This window comes from Osmerus eperlanus, chromosome 10, assembly GCF_963692335.1.
Source record: "Osmerus eperlanus chromosome 10, fOsmEpe2.1, whole genome shotgun sequence".
In the NCBI taxonomy this organism is placed as follows: Eukaryota; Metazoa; Chordata; class Actinopteri; order Osmeriformes; family Osmeridae; genus Osmerus; species Osmerus eperlanus.
Window position 1 is genome coordinate 18,017,398 of NC_085027.1, and position 18,985 is coordinate 18,036,382.

The 18,985-nt window shown below is 42.1% G+C and overlaps 4 protein-coding genes across 17 annotated transcripts in view; 2 read left to right on the top strand and 2 right to left on the bottom strand.

The window, feature by feature from the left end:
* Window positions 1-4,604, bottom strand: slc39a1 (solute carrier family 39 member 1). Its single transcript, XM_062471183.1, has 4 exons — window positions 4,169-4,604; window positions 2,339-2,469; window positions 1,784-2,116; window positions 1-1,158 (listed from the first exon to the last, which is right to left on the bottom strand). The coding sequence occupies exons 1-4, from the start codon at window positions 4,281-4,283 to the stop codon at window positions 805-807; spliced, it is 933 nt and encodes a 310-aa protein (XP_062327167.1). The 5' UTR covers window positions 4,284-4,604; the 3' UTR covers window positions 1-804.
* Window positions 4,605-5,104: 500 nt separating this feature from the next.
* Window positions 5,105-7,466, top strand: tmem208 (transmembrane protein 208). Its single transcript, XM_062471184.1, has 6 exons — window positions 5,105-5,344; window positions 5,485-5,580; window positions 5,698-5,757; window positions 5,948-6,084; window positions 6,257-6,341; window positions 6,494-7,466. Exons 1-6 carry the CDS (start codon window positions 5,339-5,341, stop codon window positions 6,629-6,631), a joined length of 522 nt encoding a protein of 173 aa, XP_062327168.1. The 5' UTR covers window positions 5,105-5,338; the 3' UTR covers window positions 6,632-7,466.
* Window positions 7,467-7,710: 244 nt separating this feature from the next.
* On the top strand, window positions 7,711-17,001 carry katnb1 (katanin p80 (WD repeat containing) subunit B 1). 3 transcript variants are annotated; one of them, XR_009931500.1, is made up of 20 exons: window positions 7,711-7,876; window positions 8,517-8,738; window positions 8,904-9,034; window positions 9,201-9,318; window positions 9,429-9,529; window positions 9,881-9,922; window positions 10,377-10,460; window positions 10,699-10,814; window positions 10,922-10,993; window positions 11,103-11,253; window positions 12,112-12,296; window positions 13,149-13,303; window positions 13,462-13,512; window positions 13,637-13,701; window positions 13,794-14,048; window positions 14,166-14,315; window positions 14,432-14,508; window positions 14,615-14,689; window positions 15,173-15,269; window positions 15,794-15,910. XR_009931500.1 is itself a non-coding variant. In XM_062471473.1 (20 exons), the coding sequence occupies exons 2-20, from the start codon at window positions 8,699-8,701 to the stop codon at window positions 16,142-16,144; spliced, it is 2,121 nt and encodes a 706-aa protein (XP_062327457.1). In that variant the 5' UTR covers window positions 7,713-7,876; window positions 8,517-8,698; the 3' UTR covers window positions 16,145-17,001. The 3 variants fall into 3 exon arrangements, 2 of the variants coding, with proteins under 2 accessions (XP_062327457.1, XP_062327458.1); XM_062471473.1 differs by lacking the exon at window positions 15,173-15,269 and adding an exon at window positions 16,009-17,001 and having other exon boundaries at window positions 7,713-7,876; XM_062471474.1 differs by lacking the exons at window positions 7,711-7,876; window positions 15,173-15,269 and adding exons at window positions 8,248-8,267; window positions 16,009-17,001.
* Window positions 17,002-17,239: 238 nt separating this feature from the next.
* kifc3 (kinesin family member C3) overlaps window positions 17,240-18,985 on the bottom strand; it is a 76,819-nt gene continuing 75,073 nt past the window's right edge. For all 12 annotated transcript variants that reach the window (XM_062471905.1, XM_062471904.1, XM_062471897.1 and 9 more), the window contains one exon: window positions 17,240-18,733. In XM_062471905.1, coding sequence (XP_062327889.1) covers window positions 18,725-18,733 — 9 coding nt within the window. In that variant the 3' untranslated portion in view covers window positions 17,240-18,724. The remainder of the gene's footprint in view (window positions 18,734-18,985) is intronic.

Here is an 18,985-nt window from a genome sequence, read left to right on the forward strand (position 1 = left end):
ATCACAACAGTTTATCACATCCGAGCATGTGGAGGGAACATGGAAAACAATTGACATTGTCCAAGATGGTGACATACTTAAGACATACTGAAATTAGGGAGTAATGTAGTACAGTACATCTAATTGATCTAATCTGTAAGGCACATAATACTGAGGTATTATGATACAGACACAAATGTGTCATGTTCCAAACATTAGTAGCATGTGTGCAATGTGCTAGAATCACAAATTGTGGTTTTCTCCAACTGTTTTATACAGAAAATACTTGGTAAAAATGTGTCTATGAAATAGGATACACACTGACAGGGCTGGAACATTTTCAATATAAGGTGCTCCACAGTGGGTCTTCAGTTTGGTTAAAGATCAGCCACTTAACAGTATAATACTTTAACTCACCAAATTCTGCAGTCTTAAAATAGAGCTCAGTTGAACAAAGTGTAAACATAGGATAGCACAGATAAAGAGATACTGATACAGTTTATGAATCTAGTACCATTAGATCACATTATTTTAGTTTTAACAGCCCTTTGTCTCAACTGGTTTCTTCTAAATATTTGCCACCAGACATTGGAAATCAAACACTTGATGTCAGTTATATGAACCTTTGAGTTGAACAATTATAATAAAGTTTTAAAAGAAAAAAACACCCACTTCTGAAAATTTTCAATAAAAACATTGGGATAGAAACACTGAAACATCCACAATAGTTCAAAAGAAATAGTTCAACCTGCTTCAAGCATGGGGCCTGTACACCCATCAAGGCCCTTGGGTTTTACATGGGTAGATCCAACCCATGGTGCTCTCTCAGCCAATGAAGGTCAGGCCCGCCATGACACTGAAGCCAAGCAGGATGAAGAGGACCTTGAGCAGTTGGTTCTCTGCAGAGTTGAGTTCATGGGGCAAGATCTCTAGAAAGGTAATGTAAACAAATGTCCCCGCCGCCAACCCCTCCAGGATGGCCTGGATCAAAGAGCCAGCTGCCAGCTTTGCCTCAATCACTCCGATGCCCAAAGCTATACCCAGCGGTGACATCATTGCGAAGACACCAATGTAAGCTACCACCCACATGGGCCGCAATGCACTCTGGACCAGTTTCACTGATAGGCTGAAAACGATTATGCTTTTGTGAACCAGAATGGCAATACAGATCTCCAATACCTGGAAGTGAAAGAGAAAACAGCGTTTACCATAACAAGTGCATGTAAAATTTAATGTATTGTATTTTTTCTTTTGAGATCATTTTTTTTTCATCTTTATACTCAAGAAACCAACTATTCTCTGGGTAAATGCAACCCAATCCTAAACCTACAACAGTTTATTTTGGGTGAATAGTTTTCATTATCAACCCATGGCATCAGCTGATAGTACATGAGTAGCAGCCTGAGGATGTAGAAGAAAGCATTTCCTATGAAAGTGACCTGCTTCCTGTTTTAGAACACATATCCTCATTGAGCCTTAACCATTCTTTCTACAAATGTTCTCCCTGGTAAAGTTCTCCTTTACACATGTTACATAAACCAAAGTCACATGCTACAACTCATTCAGCTAAGAACAGCAATTTCTGTAGTTGGCAGTCTTATTAGTATGGTACATGAAGGTTAGTGAGTTCACTGTAGACAGGACTTGCAGGCTTCTGTACATCTTTGAACTTATTGAATTGTGCAGTACACCAGGTGACGGATCTAATGTGACATACATGGCAAACATAAATAGTACAACATAGTATAACATACACAGCAAACATGTTGTGTTTACTTCAAAAGGTTGTCGACAAAGCTCATACCTTTGCATCTGTGGTCTGCAAGCCTATGGCTAGGCCCTCAAACACAGAGTGAAGGGATAGAGAGAGGAAGAGCATGAAAGAACGGAAGGAAGAGTGGGCCTGGTGGTCAACATGAATGTGATGGCCGCTGCCCTCCAAACTGCTGGATGTGGTTCGTCCATGCCCATGCCCATGCCCATGGCCGTGTCCATGACCATGACCACAGGAGTTTATCAAGGGGGATCTCTCCTCAACGGACGCTTCTTCCTTACGGCAGCTGAGGACAATTCTCTCAAGAATGAGGACAGTGAAGAAGCCGGCAGCCATGATGAACTCAGGGATTGGGAAGCTGGTCTATTTAAGACAGATGCACATGGACTTTAATTCAGTTAAAGCTTCCCTCTTTAATACTTTATCATTTACCAACCACACAAAGGGTTATGGTTAGTGGTATACTATAAATACACATGGCCAAGGGATCCAAAATAACTGCAAAAATGACAGCTCGCTGTCTAAGCCAAAACTTTGAGGTTGCGCCTCATGTTGTTTAATTGATGGGAGTGGGGCCAAACTCACCTCCACCTTCCGTGATTGTAGCTCAGCACTGATGTCTGAGAGATAGTCTGGGATGATGTCGAGCAGACAGGCAGACAGGAAGACGCCTCCAGCAAAACAGCTGATGAAACTCAACACAATTCGATGGGTCTCTGCATCACAAACATGCAAAGCCCTCTTATTGTTTGATTTAATTTTTACAGTTTCAGGGTGAACAAGTGTATCTCATATAGCTTAAATATAAAGGAAACCCTTACAGACTGTTGCTGTTATTCTGTTAACATCTAATGAGTGGATACAGGGCATGAAATTGCGACCATTTTGGTAGCATATACTCCCGAAATTGTGTCTGTGCGACATTAAAATATATTTGGGAGCATTTGTGCGAGCGCAAATAATCGTTATGGTGCGACCTGTTTTCATTTCTTTACAAAACTCTCGCTAATTAGCCTACTACACAGTATGTGTATACAGTGACCGTTCCATCCAACGTTACATAACCAATTAAACTTAATCTACGTTCTCAATTTTAGATTTTCAGTCACTCCTTGTCACTGCGATCTGTTGTCACGTGACAAGGAGATAACTAGAGCGCAAAATAAATCTACAACATTCTAGTTGTGGTGCTACCTAATATTTGCTAGGTGCTCCAAATGTTTTGCTCCTAAATTGTGCCACTAAATCAAAAAGTTAATTTGAAGCCCTGCTGGACAGTTAGCCTACCTATTGATTATTCAAATCTAATCATTTAGGCTTTTAGCCCTGTAGACCCGGTTTAAAATTACAACATCACTTTTAGCTCTCCAAAAAAACACATTTGCAAATCCTATATATTTTTTGAAAGACCACATTACATACCCAATGGGTCCTATTGTCTTGCCTTGCAATGCCATTGGATACATGTGGTCATTTTTAAATGAGATGGCAATATGAAAAATATCACTTTTAAGTGATATTAGGCCCATTGCTACTTAATCTTTCTTAAGGTTATCAAGGAACGGGCAACACAATGCTTCGGCAGACTTGAATAAAGCTACCAAAGCATCTACTACTGCAGTCACTTCTTTTAACACAAATGAAAGTGGAAATAACTTGTCAGAATCCATTTTGGCAGGACAGCGGCTTTGGCAAAAAACAACAATCACAATAAAATGTTATTGTAATTGTAATGCTCTCTCTTGGAAGTCGCTTTGGATAAAAGCGTCTGCTAAATGGATACATTAAGAGCACTCTTGTTAAATCTAGGCACACCACAGCAGCTTTGGTCACTGGCCTGAATGTTCGTCCTTAACTTTGGATAAGATGTTATCTATAGCCTATATAGTGCCGTTTTTTTCACCTCCAGACTGGAGGTGAAAAAAACGGCACTATCAAATAATGTGATTTTCTCAAGGACCACAGGGGAAAGAAGTTTACATTATTTTGAGTGTACAAACATCCCCTTATCCTCCTATAACCATTCCTCTCAGGTAATATTTGACTATAATGTGATCAAATGAGGATCTTCGCAGTCTCAGTCGGGTGACTTCACTTTGTTCTCACTATGCCTCAATAATGAAACTCAGATATAGTCTCCGCTTGAACTATCACTAACTGAATGAACAAAACTTTGGCCACATGTTGCGAGAACTATAGTTTAAAAGAACCACTTTTGGGTAAGCTACTCAACTGTAAATGACTGTAGTCAATATCAATAGGAGTAAATAGACACTTGACTGCATGTCATTGTAGAACGCTACACACCATAGGCTACAATAATTTGCCTATATGCCTACAATCTCAAACCCATCCATGCAATTCATTCAAAGTGTAAAGTGTGAAATAAATACATCAAAATGCATGTTTTGCTACCTGTTCTGCTGGTTTCTCTGAAACATCTCATCCAAGCAGGGATAAATCCGAAAAGTAGCGTTAAAAACAATAAACCCACGAGGGCGCCTATTTTAACCTGTAAGAGGTAGTCCATTTTGATCTGGGCTACTGTTTGTCAAACTCGGAATAATCGTTTGAATTTTACCCGTTCGGTACAATAGTGAGAGTAAATATATAATTAGCCTCACTTCAAACAGGAAGTTTGGGACACAATTGTTACAGCCTACTGTGTGCGCTGCATAATACAAAAGATCCGCTATAAACAGATCATTGAGATCTTAGTCTTCTAAAGTAAAAGTGTTCACTGTAATCGAAACTATCTTATTGTTATAAATCTGGCCTGGCCATAGTGCCCAAGAGCTAGCTAGAAATGTTTACATCTCGCCAGATTTTGGACACAGTACTTTCTAGTGCTAGCTCCACCCACTCTATGCTGCACTATTAAAGGAGCCTAGTTTGCTTGTTTGTTAATTAGGCTGAAGTTGTTCGATTACATCAACATTCACGTATGTCTTTCAACGTTGATGGCCGTTAAAATGATTTACTTTCAATAGTTTAGAAGCGTTACTTTTGACCAGAAAATTATTCCATTCAAAATCCGAACACTTTTATTAGCCTACCCACTGATATTTCCACATTGGATTATCTGAGCTTGATTTGGAAGGTTGGACTCTTGACTGTTTTTGCACGAGACATAAGATACAAGTTAATTTGTTAATTAAAACTGTTGCTGGTCAATAAACCAGGCGCCACAACAATCTCTATCGATTTTCACCAACTGTTAAACTGTTAAAAAAAAACTAACAAAAAAGTATCGTTTTACGCCTATCACATGTCCTCTTGACATTAACATTAATGAACGAATAGGCTACAAAGAAACATGTAAACAAGCAGCGTTTGACAACCAAACTCCTTCATTGGATTAATGTTCATGACGAAAGACCTCTGCGCCGGAAATGTATTTCAACGCTGATGTGTTACTTGGGCACTCTCTAGACATATAACATAGCGAGTTGTTATTCTTACAGCACTTTAATATATCTATATAGCCTATGAGCGTGCTGTAGCCAGAAATTGAAACAGTGCGGAGGTCGATGTCAGAAAGGGTCCTCAACGTGAAGGGAAAAGCAGAACAGTGTTACAGTCCCAATGGCGGTATGGAGTTTTCATATTTGCAATTAGCTAGATATTTTCATAGATACTCTCTTGACTTAATATTAACATTTTGTTCCAATGTTGAGTTAAACAATTTTTTTTGTTATTGACGAAGCTAACCCATGTTTCAATGCACACAGCCCAAAGGTAAGGTAGGCACTAAAGGTAAGAAGCAAATATATGAGGAGAACGAGGCGACGCTCAAGTTCTACACAAGAGTCATCTTGGGAGCGAATGTAAGATGGCTATAACACGACTGGTGTGGCACACATTTTTAAACTATTGATAGAAATAGACTATTTGCCACTAATATGCAGCCTAGTAATGGTATTAACACTTTAACTTTCATTTAGGCGATATACACTGCCATAAACCTCTTGGTCTTCAACGGCTCATCCACTTTTTGGACATGGGTGAGAATATTCTACACTATGCAGAGATCCTTTACTTCAACAGTAAATAAATGGGATGATTATAACGAAGTACACATACTATGTGATGCCACTAATCTGTCCTGATTGCGTGCCATCACTCATTTCCCCTTGTCTCCTTTTCTTCTCTTTCAAACCCTTCTTGTCTTTCAATACACATTTCCTTCTATAGCTGTTCCTGGTGTTTGCACTGGCTGTGTATGTTGGCAGTTACCGTTCTATGTCCACCATGGCTAAACCAGTATTGGCGGAGGATGGGAGCCTGCTGGATGGAGGCATAGACCTGAACATGGAACAAGGCATGGCAGAGTGAGTGTTCGGAATCAGAAAGGGAGACGATGGGGATGGGTTGGTGTGTTTGATGGGTTTAATCATCCAAAATGATCAAAGGGGTTATCTTTACCTCAAGTTAGTCAAGAACATTAACTTAACAAGGAAATTAAGTTGAGAATCTAATATCTCAGTCTGTTAACTGTTTTAGGCACCTGAAGGATGTAATTCTTCTTACTGCAATCGTTCAAGTGCTAAGCATCATCTCCTCCTACTTCTGGTACCTCTGGCTACTGGTAAGTATTTTTATATGGCATTTCTATGGTGTTTCCATACCCCTTTAACCTGTCATTGATGTATTGATGTTATTGCAACAGCCTATTGTAGCATGTGGCACATTTGTTTTAATGTTTATCTCTGTCCTACCCTTCACCATATACTTTGTCAGGCTCCTGCCCGTGCACTGCACCTGCTGTGGGTCAACTTCCTGGGTCCCTGGTTTTCAGCAGAGAGCCCTACAGCTCCAGAGGAGGTCAATGAAAAGAAACAGAGACGGCAGGAGCGCAGACAGATGAAGAGATTCTGACTATGCTGTGCAGACTGCTTTATTTTTTATACACAGAACCTAATATACAGTTGTCCATGAACTCTCGAGTTAAGTTATTCAGGAGGAACAGGCATGGACAACGAACCAGACCCTGTGGTACAACTGGCTTACCTCTTCTTTTCTCTCTCCATCCCAACTGCTATACTTTTCTTAATCTCACTTTTACATTTGAAGAGTTAATCATGAAATAGTCTCTCTTTTTTTATAATAATTTGGACCAGGGATTCATTACCAACATGTGTGAGGGATATCTCAGTACACAAGGCTTTTACTATCCCCTTTACCGTGGAATACTCTCCTTTGATAGTCATAGACTTCTGATTATATAATACATAATATGTGTATATGTAAGTACCTGCTAAGTGTCCATCGTACAGCTGTCATAAATTCAGTGTCATGGCCTTGAAGGGAAAAGGTGAAAGAATGGAATGATAACACAACTTTGTGATCTTCTGTTGGTCTTCGTCCAGATTTACACAAATGTTTTACATATTGTTCTTCAGGTCTCTTTTTATGTGAGACCATCTTGCCTGGATCCAATCCAAAACAATGTCTCTAAACATGAACATATTACCAATCCAGATTTTCAATAAAAATAATGAAGACATTTATAGATTTTCAACTTAGATTTTCAGTAAATTTCTTTGAACAGATTAGCAATATGATGTTCACTATTTTTGCATTGGCATGCAGGGTTGTTCTAAAAAGCAATGGCTTCTTTTTATCAGTTAATATCTGTGTGACTAGATTTTGTTCTGTCAAAGTCTTAATGTACAGATACATAAAACAATTGAATAAAAAGACAAGATCAAAATATTTCTAGTTTAGATGTTTGTTGCATGAACAATTTCAACAGTGGTAATAGCCTACTATTTAAAGATGAAACACTAGTTGAATGATTTCTGTTGTTGAAATGATGGGGAATATTTTATCTGTCCACTTTGGTGTATAGCCTATATGGATGTGGATCAAAGATTGTGGTTTATTTCCCTCATCCGGACCATCTAGGTTGATATTCGATTCAACCTAACCGGAAGTGGCCTTGTTGCTAAGCTGCAAGTCAGTTGTCTAGACTAGACTCCTCAAGTCTCGAGTTGCAGCGGCATAAACATAAGTTGCTTGCAAGCAAATTGATATTAGTTGTAGCTAGCTAGCTAGCTATTGAAATCTGGGGATTTTCGTGTAACATCTCCCAAGGGGAAGGTTAATGAGTTACACTTTCAGGTAGGTTTGCAATATGAAGTCCTGTACGTTTTGATTTGGCACCTGCTTTCTAGAGCTGTCTGACACAGTAGTTTATGTAACTAGTAGCTAGCTACTGTAGCTAGAGCTAGCTACCTCAGTTAGCTACAGTAGTCCTTAACGTCAGTGACTTTGTTAAATAAATGTTTTTTTTAAACGGGTCTGTGTGAACAAAACCTAAACTAATTAGCTTCTATTTGATAAAATTCCGTCTCATGCTACGCTCACTTTTGGGTAGCAAGAAGCCAATTCACTATCCATCCGGCAACTTTCGAGCTACTGTAGACTAGCGTTAGCTATCTAGCTTGTCTAATAAACTAGCAAGTCCAGCTGGCATTAAGTTGCATAACCTAGCTAACAGCTAACTAGAAAAGTATAACGCGGCAAGGGCGGGGCCATAGTATTTCAAATGTATGCTCTACCGGCGCAGGATGTATGCTCTAGTGCGATAGGTAGCTATCAATAAGCTACTGTGTTGTAAACAAAAAAATGTTCCCCTTTTACTTACAGTAGCTCTATAAACCTGTCCGACAAACTATTTGTTAAACTGAGTACGAAGCTGATGTAAGCCAATTCTAGCTTGATAAAATAATAACACATTTTATTTGTTTGTCATTGGCAGTTTTAGGAAAAGCTACCAGAAGATGTGATGAGAAGCTGACCTCTACAAAGTTAACATTAGCTCATTAATTTATAACACCTGTCATTGACTGGGTCATCTCTCTTGAAATTAAGTATTATCTTTACAACCAAAGTTAGCATTTGGCAGCATTACGTTATTATTTGTTGCTCTTATACACCATTATGGCGGTGGCCAATACTACTAAGACATCATGGAGATTACGTGAGTATTTGTCTCTCTAGTCATCTTTCCCCATCGTCCTGATCAAATCTTTTTGTGGTTGCATGAAGACCAAATTACCATAAAGTAAAGTGTGTGTGATCTGTAGATTCCCTGGCCTTTGCTGTGTAGATCAGTGAAACACTGCCTGATATTGCTGTGTTTCAGAGGAGATTGTGGCCCACTCTAGTAATGTGTCGTCGGTGGCTCTGGGGAAGAGCTCGGGTCGTCTCCTGGCCACCGGAGGGGAAGACTGCAGAGTCAACATCTGGGCCATCAGCAAACCCAACTGCATCATGGTAAATTACTGCTATAATGTGTGTCTGTAATGTTGTTTTATCTGTTTAAGGTTCCAATGTATTAATCTTAAAATAAAAATACATACAAATTTACAGAAATGACACCATAACATAATTCTCTCTGTCCTCTATTTTTGTCTGTTTCTATATTGCTTACTCTCTGAAGAGTCTGACTGGTCATAACAACCCAGTCGAGTGTGTGCAGTTTAACAGCTCTGAGGAGCAGGTGGTGGCAGGCTCCCAGTCTGGATCACTGCGTGTCTGGGACCTGGAAGCAGCCAAGAGTAAGTTTGCACTTTCCATTTAGAGTCAGTAGTTTGTGTGTGCATGTATACATCAGGTGAGTGTTATTGCCTCACTGTATATCTATTTAACTATTTATCTGTTTATCTAGTTTTAAGGACCCTGATAGGACACAAGGCCAATATCTGTAGCCTGGACTTCCATCCATATGGAGAATACCTGGCATCTGGCTCAATGGACACCAACATCAAGGTGTGTGTGTATTTGTTTGTGTGTGTTGGGGCACTGTCCATAGGTGTGCAGCTTATTTATTAGAGATACATGCCACTATTTGCTGGTAATAGCATGGAAGAATGTAATTGCCTTTAGGACAGCTGTTTTTAATAGTGTTTTTTTTTCTTCTTTTCTTTATGCACAACAGTGTTGTGTAAATATGTCTATCTTGTCTTTTTCAAGTTTGTGTTCATGTAAAATTGTATTATACAGAACATTGTTCCACTTGCTGAGGTTGAACTGGTCTCTCGAATAAGAGATTTAAATCTCAATAAGAATAGCCTGTGTAAGTAAAGGTAAAAATTAAAAAAATCTTCTTTGTTTGGCCAGCTCTGGGACATTCGGAGAAAGGGATGTGTCTTCAGGTACAAGGTAAGATGTGTGTCTGTGTGGTTGTGTTTGTAAACAGTGCCATAGAAGAGAGCCATTGATTCCTCAGAATATTTTAAAGGATCCAACAAAGTGTGCCAAGGTTGTATAGTTAAGAAGAGCCCTTGATCAGGTTGAAAAATCTGGCCTTTTAAGCAAAGGGAACAGGATAGGAACGTGTTGATCAGTGGCTTGTTATCCTGTTAGCTGTGGCCATGGGAATGGCTCTGTTAATCAGGGCTAATGCTGTGTGTCTGGCTGCAGGATTTAGCCGAGGGATTACTTTTTACAGCGAATATCTATTGTCTTCCTCTTTGGTATAGGGGGATGGGCTTATGTATATCTATGCACCCTTTATGTCAGTTTGTATATGTTAGTGTTTGTGTACATGTTTTGTGTGATAATTTTTTTTTTACAGGCCATTCACATCTAATACATCCATTATGTTTGTCTATAGGGCCACACTCAGGCAGTGAGGTGTTTGGCTTTCAGTCCAGATGGGAAGTGGCTGGCCTCTGCTGGAGATGACTGCACTATCAAGGTACAGCCTTCTCTGTTCACTCTGATATTTCAAGAATCTTTCAGCGTTTTCTTCATCTCCTTTGAAATGAACACAGGGCAGCAAGCTGGCAGGAGCACACATTCACATGTCCAGTAGATTAGTGCTGATGAAGGGATGGAGAGAAGACTTTTGAAATGCAGCCCTTCATGCTTATCAGTAACTAAGTTTGCCATCTGTCAATTAGTCAGCAGCTTCTCCTCTCTGCCTTGTGTCCTAGCTCTGGGACTTGACTGCAGGCAAGATGATCACTGAATTCATGGCCCACACCGGAGCGGTCAACATTGTCCAGTTCCACCCGAACGAGTACATGTTGGCGTCTGGCAGCTCAGACAGGTTCCTCCCACCTCACTCTCCTCCCCTCTTCACCCCACCCTACTTCACAGCACAGCAATAGGTTACTGAGCTTGGCTCTTCTATCTGTGTGTGTTTGTCTTCTCTAGGACTGTCAAATTATGGGACCTGGAGAAGTTTAAGATGATTGGTTCTTCAGAAGGAGAGACAGGAGCAGTCAGGTAGGCCTCTGTGATTCATGCACTGTTAATACATGATTCAATGGCCAGCATTGGTCTCAGTATTTTACAGGTAACTCCTCTCTCTCTCCCTCTTGGATTTGTCCTGTAGGTGTATCTCGTTCGACCCGGATGGCTGCTGCCTGTACAGTGGGGCGATGGATTCTCTGCGTGTGTATGGCTGGGAGCCAGACCGCTGTTTTGACTTGGTGCCAGTGGGCTGGGGCCGTGTGGCAGACCTTGCAATATGCAACCACCAGTTGGTAGGTGGGGCCACTGTTACTCTCACTTTGAGTGGTTTGCTTTGTTTGTCCTAGCTTTGACCTATTTTCTGTCTCCCGTGTCTTCATCTCCCTGCATGTCCCTCCCTCTCTCCCCCCAGACAGGGCTTAAAGTATTCTGGCACCGTGCCAGATGTCCGGCGTGCGGCCATGAGAATTGTTTTGTTTGTTGGGAACTTACATGCGGTTTAATATTTTTGAATCAATTGATTTCACCTACCAATCATATGAGAGGAACGCAGCTATAACTAACGTTACAAGCCTATCAGAAGCAGAGCTGGGAAGATCCTGGCAACACAGTGTGAATGAGATTCATACATCACGTTAGCGTTGTCGGTGACTATGGCGCGCAAATTCATGAAGCCTGGGGATGATGTCCAACCCATAAGGACTACAAAATAAATGGCGCTGGTCGTGGATAGAAGGTATAGACGGCGAGCCTTTTGGCAGTTGGTGCAAGAAACTGAGAGCCTGGTGCTTGTTTCTGCACGTTTTGCTCAAGGAAGCTACTATATGCCAGCAGCGGTAAGAAAGTGCTTGCTCGAGTTTGACCCCGGTCATAGAGCCGCTGCCCGTGCACTCAAACTTACCATGACGTTGCCGGGAGAAACTGTTACAGCTGACACACCGTTTGTCTATGAATGACCGTGTGTGCGACTTAGAAATACGTTTGTGCACATTTATTGCAGAACATGACTTGTCATTCACAATTTCTTAGCCAATGGTCACCCTGTGTAGAAAACTAGCAGAAGACAAAAAAGTGTTTCTCTCCTCGACCCCCCCCCCCCCCCCAAAAAAAGTTCCAGCTCAGGATTTTTTTTCACTTTAACCCCTGCCCAGATTGGCGTGTCCTTCCACATGACCAATGTGTCCTCCTACGTGGTTGACCTAACCCGGGTAAAGAAGTCCGGCTCTGTGATCCAAGGTGTGATCCAGGATAATCAGCCACTCACAGAGCCCTCGCCCAAAGGATCCACTCTGCGCCGCAACTATGAGAGACCTATGACGACATGTAACACACAGAGGTCAGCAGTTCTATTTACACCTCTCCAGCACAATGGCCATTTGCGCACTGGAGACGAACATTCTATAGTAGGGGTGGAATGGTACACTGAGGTTCGGTTCATACTGCGGTTCAGACATCACGGTTCGGTACGAGTTTGGTAATGGAGGGAAAAGCGAAACAAACCAGGTTCCTCTACGAGTGAATACGGGCGCATTGAAGATGACATGTAAATTCCGATTGCGTCAGTGTGTTTTTTGGCCCTATTTGTATGTGTATCTAAAGGCTGGTTAAGCACTGTAGGGAGAAGTTGGACAGTTTTCTTTTGTCTCGTTCAAGGGTGCACCTGGGTGATGGCGTCGGATATTTTTAATCATTTAGGACACGCCGACACACAGTGCTTGTCTTATCCACCACTCTCTCGCCTGTACTACTGTAATTGAATGGTAAACCAAAGTTTTCCCAAACTTGCGATCTTAAAGAGGCCGGCGAGTCCTCTATCTCTCGTGGGTCGCCACCACTCGCCATACTGTCCTTAGTGCTGCTAGCTATCTCTGACTCACGGCGGCACCAGAGCTTCAGAGCTAAAGCAGGGCAACAGATTAGGTGTCCCTAAAGAACACGAGTATCTAACAGTAGTTACGCATTACATTAATTAATTTGCACGCAAGTTTTATTTATTGTTATACTGTGTATTCTCCGTGTAATTTCATGCACCGAACCGTGACGCCCGTACCGTTTCGGTTCAATACAAATACATGTACCGTTCCACCCCTATTCTATAGTGAGTGAGAGAGAGAGAGAGAGAGAGAGAGAGAGAGAGAGAGAGAGAGAGAGTGACTGTAAACAGTGTGCCGTGTGTCGGGGTTCCCAGGGTGAAGCAGCAGAGCTCTGAGGCCCAGCGCCGCAGCCCTGAGGGCGAGAGACAGAGTCCCAGCAGTGAGGATGAAAGAGAGGAGAAGGAGTCCTCTGCCGAGATCCGTAATGCTGATGACTACAAGGAGATCTTCCAACCAAAAAGTGCCATCTGTAGGCTTACTCAAGTTTTTTTCACTGTACATACTGAGCACTGTTGGCTAATTTAAGGGTCTGCAACTAGGGTCTTCAGTGTTTAGGTAAACTGGTTTATCTCTATTCTCAATATATGCCTCTGCCCCCCATCCCCCTTCCCGTCCTGTCCTGGCCAGCCCGCACCCCCCCTATGAGGAGCGAGCCCTTTCCTGCTCCTTTTGAGGATGGTGAGTAGAACACCCCCTTGATACTGTTGCCACTCAGGAGGAAGGCTGTACTGATCTGTTGTCTGTAGTTGATGGGACAGTAATAAGTGTGTGTGTGTGTCTACAATGCTTTGCCACCTCTCAGAGATCTTTGTGGTGAGGCCCAACGTGACCCTGGACACGGTGACCCCCACCGTTGACATACAGCAGGTCTGTGCTTCATCATCTGAATGTCCTTGATCAATGGCAACTAGTTTTACTGTGTGTGTTAAATGTGTGCTGAACAGCATCTCTTTTTTCAGTCTGGCCAGTCGAAGCCCATAGCCTCCTCGACTCCTGTCTTGAGGGTGGAGCCTACTGTTGTTTCCTCTGCTCCTCGGCCCATACCGATCCAGACGGCAATGTCCTCCGTGACACGGCCCACCTCTTCCAACCCCCCCGCACCCCGCCCAGCCCCACCAGCAGCTGTCACCTTGGCTAAAGCCAAACCGCAGCCTAGTGTCATCTTATCGACCAGGAATGAGCCAATAGGACTCAACGTGGGAGATTTTCTTCCTGTGTGTAGTATACTTTACAGAGGCTGCACACACACGCATTTAATCTCACTCAATCTTACCCACAGCGATGAAGTAGTGTTTTCGAATGGGAGGTGTAAAGTGTTCTTCTCTACCCAGCATGCTCGTAATAACCGGCCCAGCGTGCTGGGGGATGATGAGGCGTTGTCCCAGATCAGGAAGGGCCATGACACCATGTGTGTGATGCTGACCAGCCGGCGCAAAAACCTGGACACAGTCAGGGCTGTGTGGGGCAGCGGCGACGTCAAGGTACACAGACCCCCCTAATGTTCAGACAACATTCACACAACATCACCGTAAAAGAAAAGACAATAGCAGGTCCCTGAGGAAAGCTGAGGGATAATTTTTGTGCTTTCTTTCTCTAGACGTCTCTGGACTCGGCCATGTCTATGAACGATCTCTCCATCGTGGTGGACATCCTTAACATAGTCAACCTCAAACCGTGAGTGGTCCTCTGCTCACACAGTTACTGTGAGTGGACATCTGACATGGGTTCCTGTGTCAGCGCTATCTGACCAACATCTGGCCTGGTCACTTTGTTGATGTAGGTCGCTATGGAAACTGGACCTGTGTATGTCCATCCTGCCCCAGATTGAGGAGCTGTTACAGAGCAAGTATGAAAGGTAAGGGATACTGGTGCTATGACTGAAGTGTAGAGACTGAACTCTTATGTTTCTGACAAAGTTATTGTCATTTTGAGAATTATAGTAAAGTAGTGAAATTAAATAATGAATATGAGCTCGAAGGGCAGACTTTCAGCTTTAATATGAGTCCTCACCTCACCTCAGGACCAAAAGCCTATGGCCAAGTTTGTCACCAGTAAGCAATCTTTGATTTTGATTGGTCTACATTACTAAATTAAAGTTTGAAATTTGCAATTGGCATCTGTTGCTGTTAACTCTCAATCTGAAGTCTAAAGAGCTGTCACTATCAGTGAAGCAAGCTATCATTAGGCAGAAAAATACTGTAAAGCAAATTCCATGATTTGCTTCTCAGTACATTATATATGTGTGAAATTAGTTGCTGAAAGCATGTGCAAAGCTCTAAAACTTTGTCACACTGAAATGTGGAGTTAGACCGTTGAACAGTTTCTCACCCGTTTTCAGCTCAGGTTTTGTATAGGCGGGGCAAAACCCAACCTATCTACGTCACAGCCACCTATCTACGTCAGATCACAGACGGTTGCATTCTGTTACTCAGCTGGTACGATGCAAAGACAAAGTAATTAACACATAAAACACTCAGACTGCAGGTAGGTCTGTTCTGATATCTGCAATTGATTTAGCTAGTGTTGCTGTTGTTGCTAAATTCAATAAATTCGAAGGGGCGGAGCTTCAGCTCCTTCAGGCGACACGCCCCCCCAGTCTCAAGCAGAGAAGACTGCTGATTTTCTCACGATTTCAAAGCCTAATTTAACATTCTGTTTTTTTTCATTCTAATTTGGATGGGTAGTTAACAACACATTCTTCTGTGGTGTGATGAACTTAAAACTCATTTTCAACTCCACCTTATGTACAACAGTTTAATCCTAGTGATTGTCTTGATTGTTTCATTTCTAAACTATCGTGATGGCGTACAGAGCCAAAATGAAATGAAAATGTTTCTGTCCAAATACCCAAAGACCTGGCTGTATATAGTGAACCTATCTCCTATGTTGTGTGTGTGTGTGTATCATATAAACAGGACTGTATATAATATAGAAGCGTGTCTCTTCTCTGTGTGGTCAGTTATGTGCAGACGGGCTGTATGTCTCTGAAGCTGATCCTGAAGCGTTTCTGGCCCCTCATCTCAGACACTCTCACAGCGCCCCCTTCTGTCGGAGTGGACATCACACGAGAGGAACGGTCAGTCTGATTTTGGAACTCCAAGCTATTAAATATCTCTATTTAAATATTCATAATAGCCATCCCAGATCATCAGTCCAGTGTGTTCTTGTTTCCAGACATCAGAAGTGCAAGGCATGTTACAATCAGCTGAAGAATCTTAGCAACATGGTCAAAAACAAGGCTGACCAGGTGGGCCGCCACGGCAGCTCCTTCAAAGAGCTACAGTTGCTCATGGCCCCTTTGGACTATTGACAGACTGTGCAACTTAAAACACGTGTAGATCCAAGATGCCTGGTGACTGATTCCAAATGGCGGAGCATTGTGATGACTGCTGAAGCCAGGCTGGCCTGACTGAGTATGTCTGCTTCCTGTGCGAAGTCAGTCACAGACTGTGACTGCAGCAGTGAACTGTGAAACAGGGCTGAGTGGGAGATGAATCTTATGCATATGGCACCCAGATGCTGCTGAAGGGTTTTTATGTTAGCTCTGTAGCCAGCGTCAGTGTCACAACGACCCAGGACTCAACTCTAAACCCTAGGCACATTACATGCACTGTACAGTATGTGCTTGTGTGAGGACAACAGCCATCACAGGTCTGTTTGTGTTGTTTTGAGTGTGTGTACCTTTATATCTTTTTTAGTTGGTGTGTGAGATGTGATTCATTCTCTTACCGTCACCTGCCCTTCACATGTGTGAGTTTGCACACACACACACAACCCCTGGACCATTGGGCATGAGTGCTATAGGGTGTCCAAGCAACACGGGCAGTCATTTTACTGATTTCTATTTAAATGCTTTTTCTACAGTCTGTAATTTATGTCAACATAGATGCACTGTAAGTAATAACACTAAATCATGTTTTGCTAATAAAAGGAACAAAAGACGTGGTGTAACTGGATTGGAAGATGACTAATTGTAATATCCATCCTCCAGCAGCAGGGGGCAGCAAGCAGACAAGACACATGAATGGTAGTCTCAGTTCAGTGCTGGAGAGTACTTAGTTTAAAAAAAGTGGCCAGACAGAATTTATAAAGCTCTGCTGATGGTGACACTTTTTCTGAAATCACTTGTTAATCATTAAGGGGCAGTATATGTTTATTAATCCAGAGATGTAAGCATAGTAGCAAAATAAATGGATGTGAAGGCAGCTGAGATGTATTCCCATATGTCTAAACATATCAAGTTTGAAGAGAATATACAGAATATGTATAGTTCAATATGATATCTGGAACTACACTTGGTGTAGCAAATAACATGTCTGCTGTATCTTCTGCCAGTTGGAGCAATGACAAAACATTCAGTTTTTTTCCTGGGTTTAAGAAGACCACACCCATCCACACATTTCAGTTTCATTTGATTTCATGTTTATTAAAAAGGGTGTACAAAAACAAAACTGTTTAGAAACCTACTATACAACGACACAAGCAAGCAGCAATACCAGCAGCAACCAACAACACGTCTCAATGTTCCTCCCACGTTAACGTTTTAGAACATCTGGAAGGAAAATTGAGTTAACATAAAGAAACCATCAGCTGTTGATCAAACTTGAAGCATTCCTACGGCATAAATGCATTTACAACACAGATGCCAGAGTCTCATCACTCCCTCCACAGTCCAGCAGCGGTTTCCATGGCTACATGTTAGTGTTTGTTCTGTGAGGTCTGAAGTCACTTGCTGGTTGTGGTCAGATAGGGCAGTGAAGACAAGTTGTACCCAGACACTGGCCTGAGGTCAGATCTTAACTACCGATGAGGTTTAGAATGTAGTCAGGATAAAAGCACAGACAGTGCTGTTAAGAGTCAACTTCTACCATGAGCATTTACTGTCTGACATGGTTTTGAATCTATCAAGCTCTATTAGCTCTGTGCAAGACATAAAACAAGATACAAAGGAATGTGAGTGCTTCCATGCAGTGCTAAGGCAGTTAGATGCAGGTCTATATAGCCAATTTTTGCTATTCTAAAACACACATGCACACAGGAAGAACCTCTCCCTGTGCACATCTATCTTATTGCTCATGTCCTATTGGACAGAATATGCCCAGCTCACTTCATGTAGAGTACCCTGATTGATTAAGGGAAATGAGTGAGGAGACCAAGATGTTCCTCATTAGAAAACAAAACTGCAAAAAGTTCATAAAACAGTTCAACGCAGATATACTGTATATATATATAATGCATTAATGAAATCATTAATGATTAAAAACATCAATAAGGTAACAGCCTTGTTTAAAGTGCATTTTTACCCAATTTTAAATACTGTGATTACAATGTACACTGTTGGATGATAAGGATGATTTAGCACTGTCTCTGATAAAGGGGGAGAGGTGAGTTGTCTTTTGGCCAACAGAAGAGCAAATCTCAGTCCAGGCTGAGAGGTAAGTGAGCCATTCTGGGTAATGAAGGGTTGACTGCAGCAACGTTGTTGGTCAGTGGAGCCTCTTCAGGTGTCCGTAGTGAGTGCTGGAAGACATGGTGCTCAACAACAACCCTAGCAATGTGGGAAAAACGCAAGATCCTCTTTCCTCAGAGTCCATGAAGGAGATACAGTCTTAGTTTTAAATATTAGGAGGTCAAATGTCATACATGTGGAAAGATCTGATAAAACGCTAGCTCTCACTAGGTCACGTAGCTCAAAATAGTCACAACATGATCCATTGTTTGATTCAGTCACTCCTTTCAAGCATAGGATGAGAAATGCACAAGGTCAGAGGATGTAGCTGATTTGGTGTTCCGACTGGTTGTCAATTCAGTAGTGCTGGTTCACACCCCTCCAGGCCAGGTGTTCTCATTCTTTGTGGACGGGCCCAGCAGGGATCTCAGGCGACCAGCTTTAATCGTCCTGCAGGACAAACCAGAGGAGAGCAGGAGTGTGAGAGGAGGAAAGAAGTGGGGTGGTCGGGGTCTCCTACATCCAAATCTAATCACCACAACTCAATCCAGCCCAGGCAGAGAGCAGCAAAGATGAGTGAGCGGACAACGTGAAACATTCAGTAACACACTCTCGGTCTGTCTCACACACGTTGTATCTCTGTCTCCCAATAAAAATAAAATATAGACACACTAACACACAATTTTTTATTTACTAAATAAT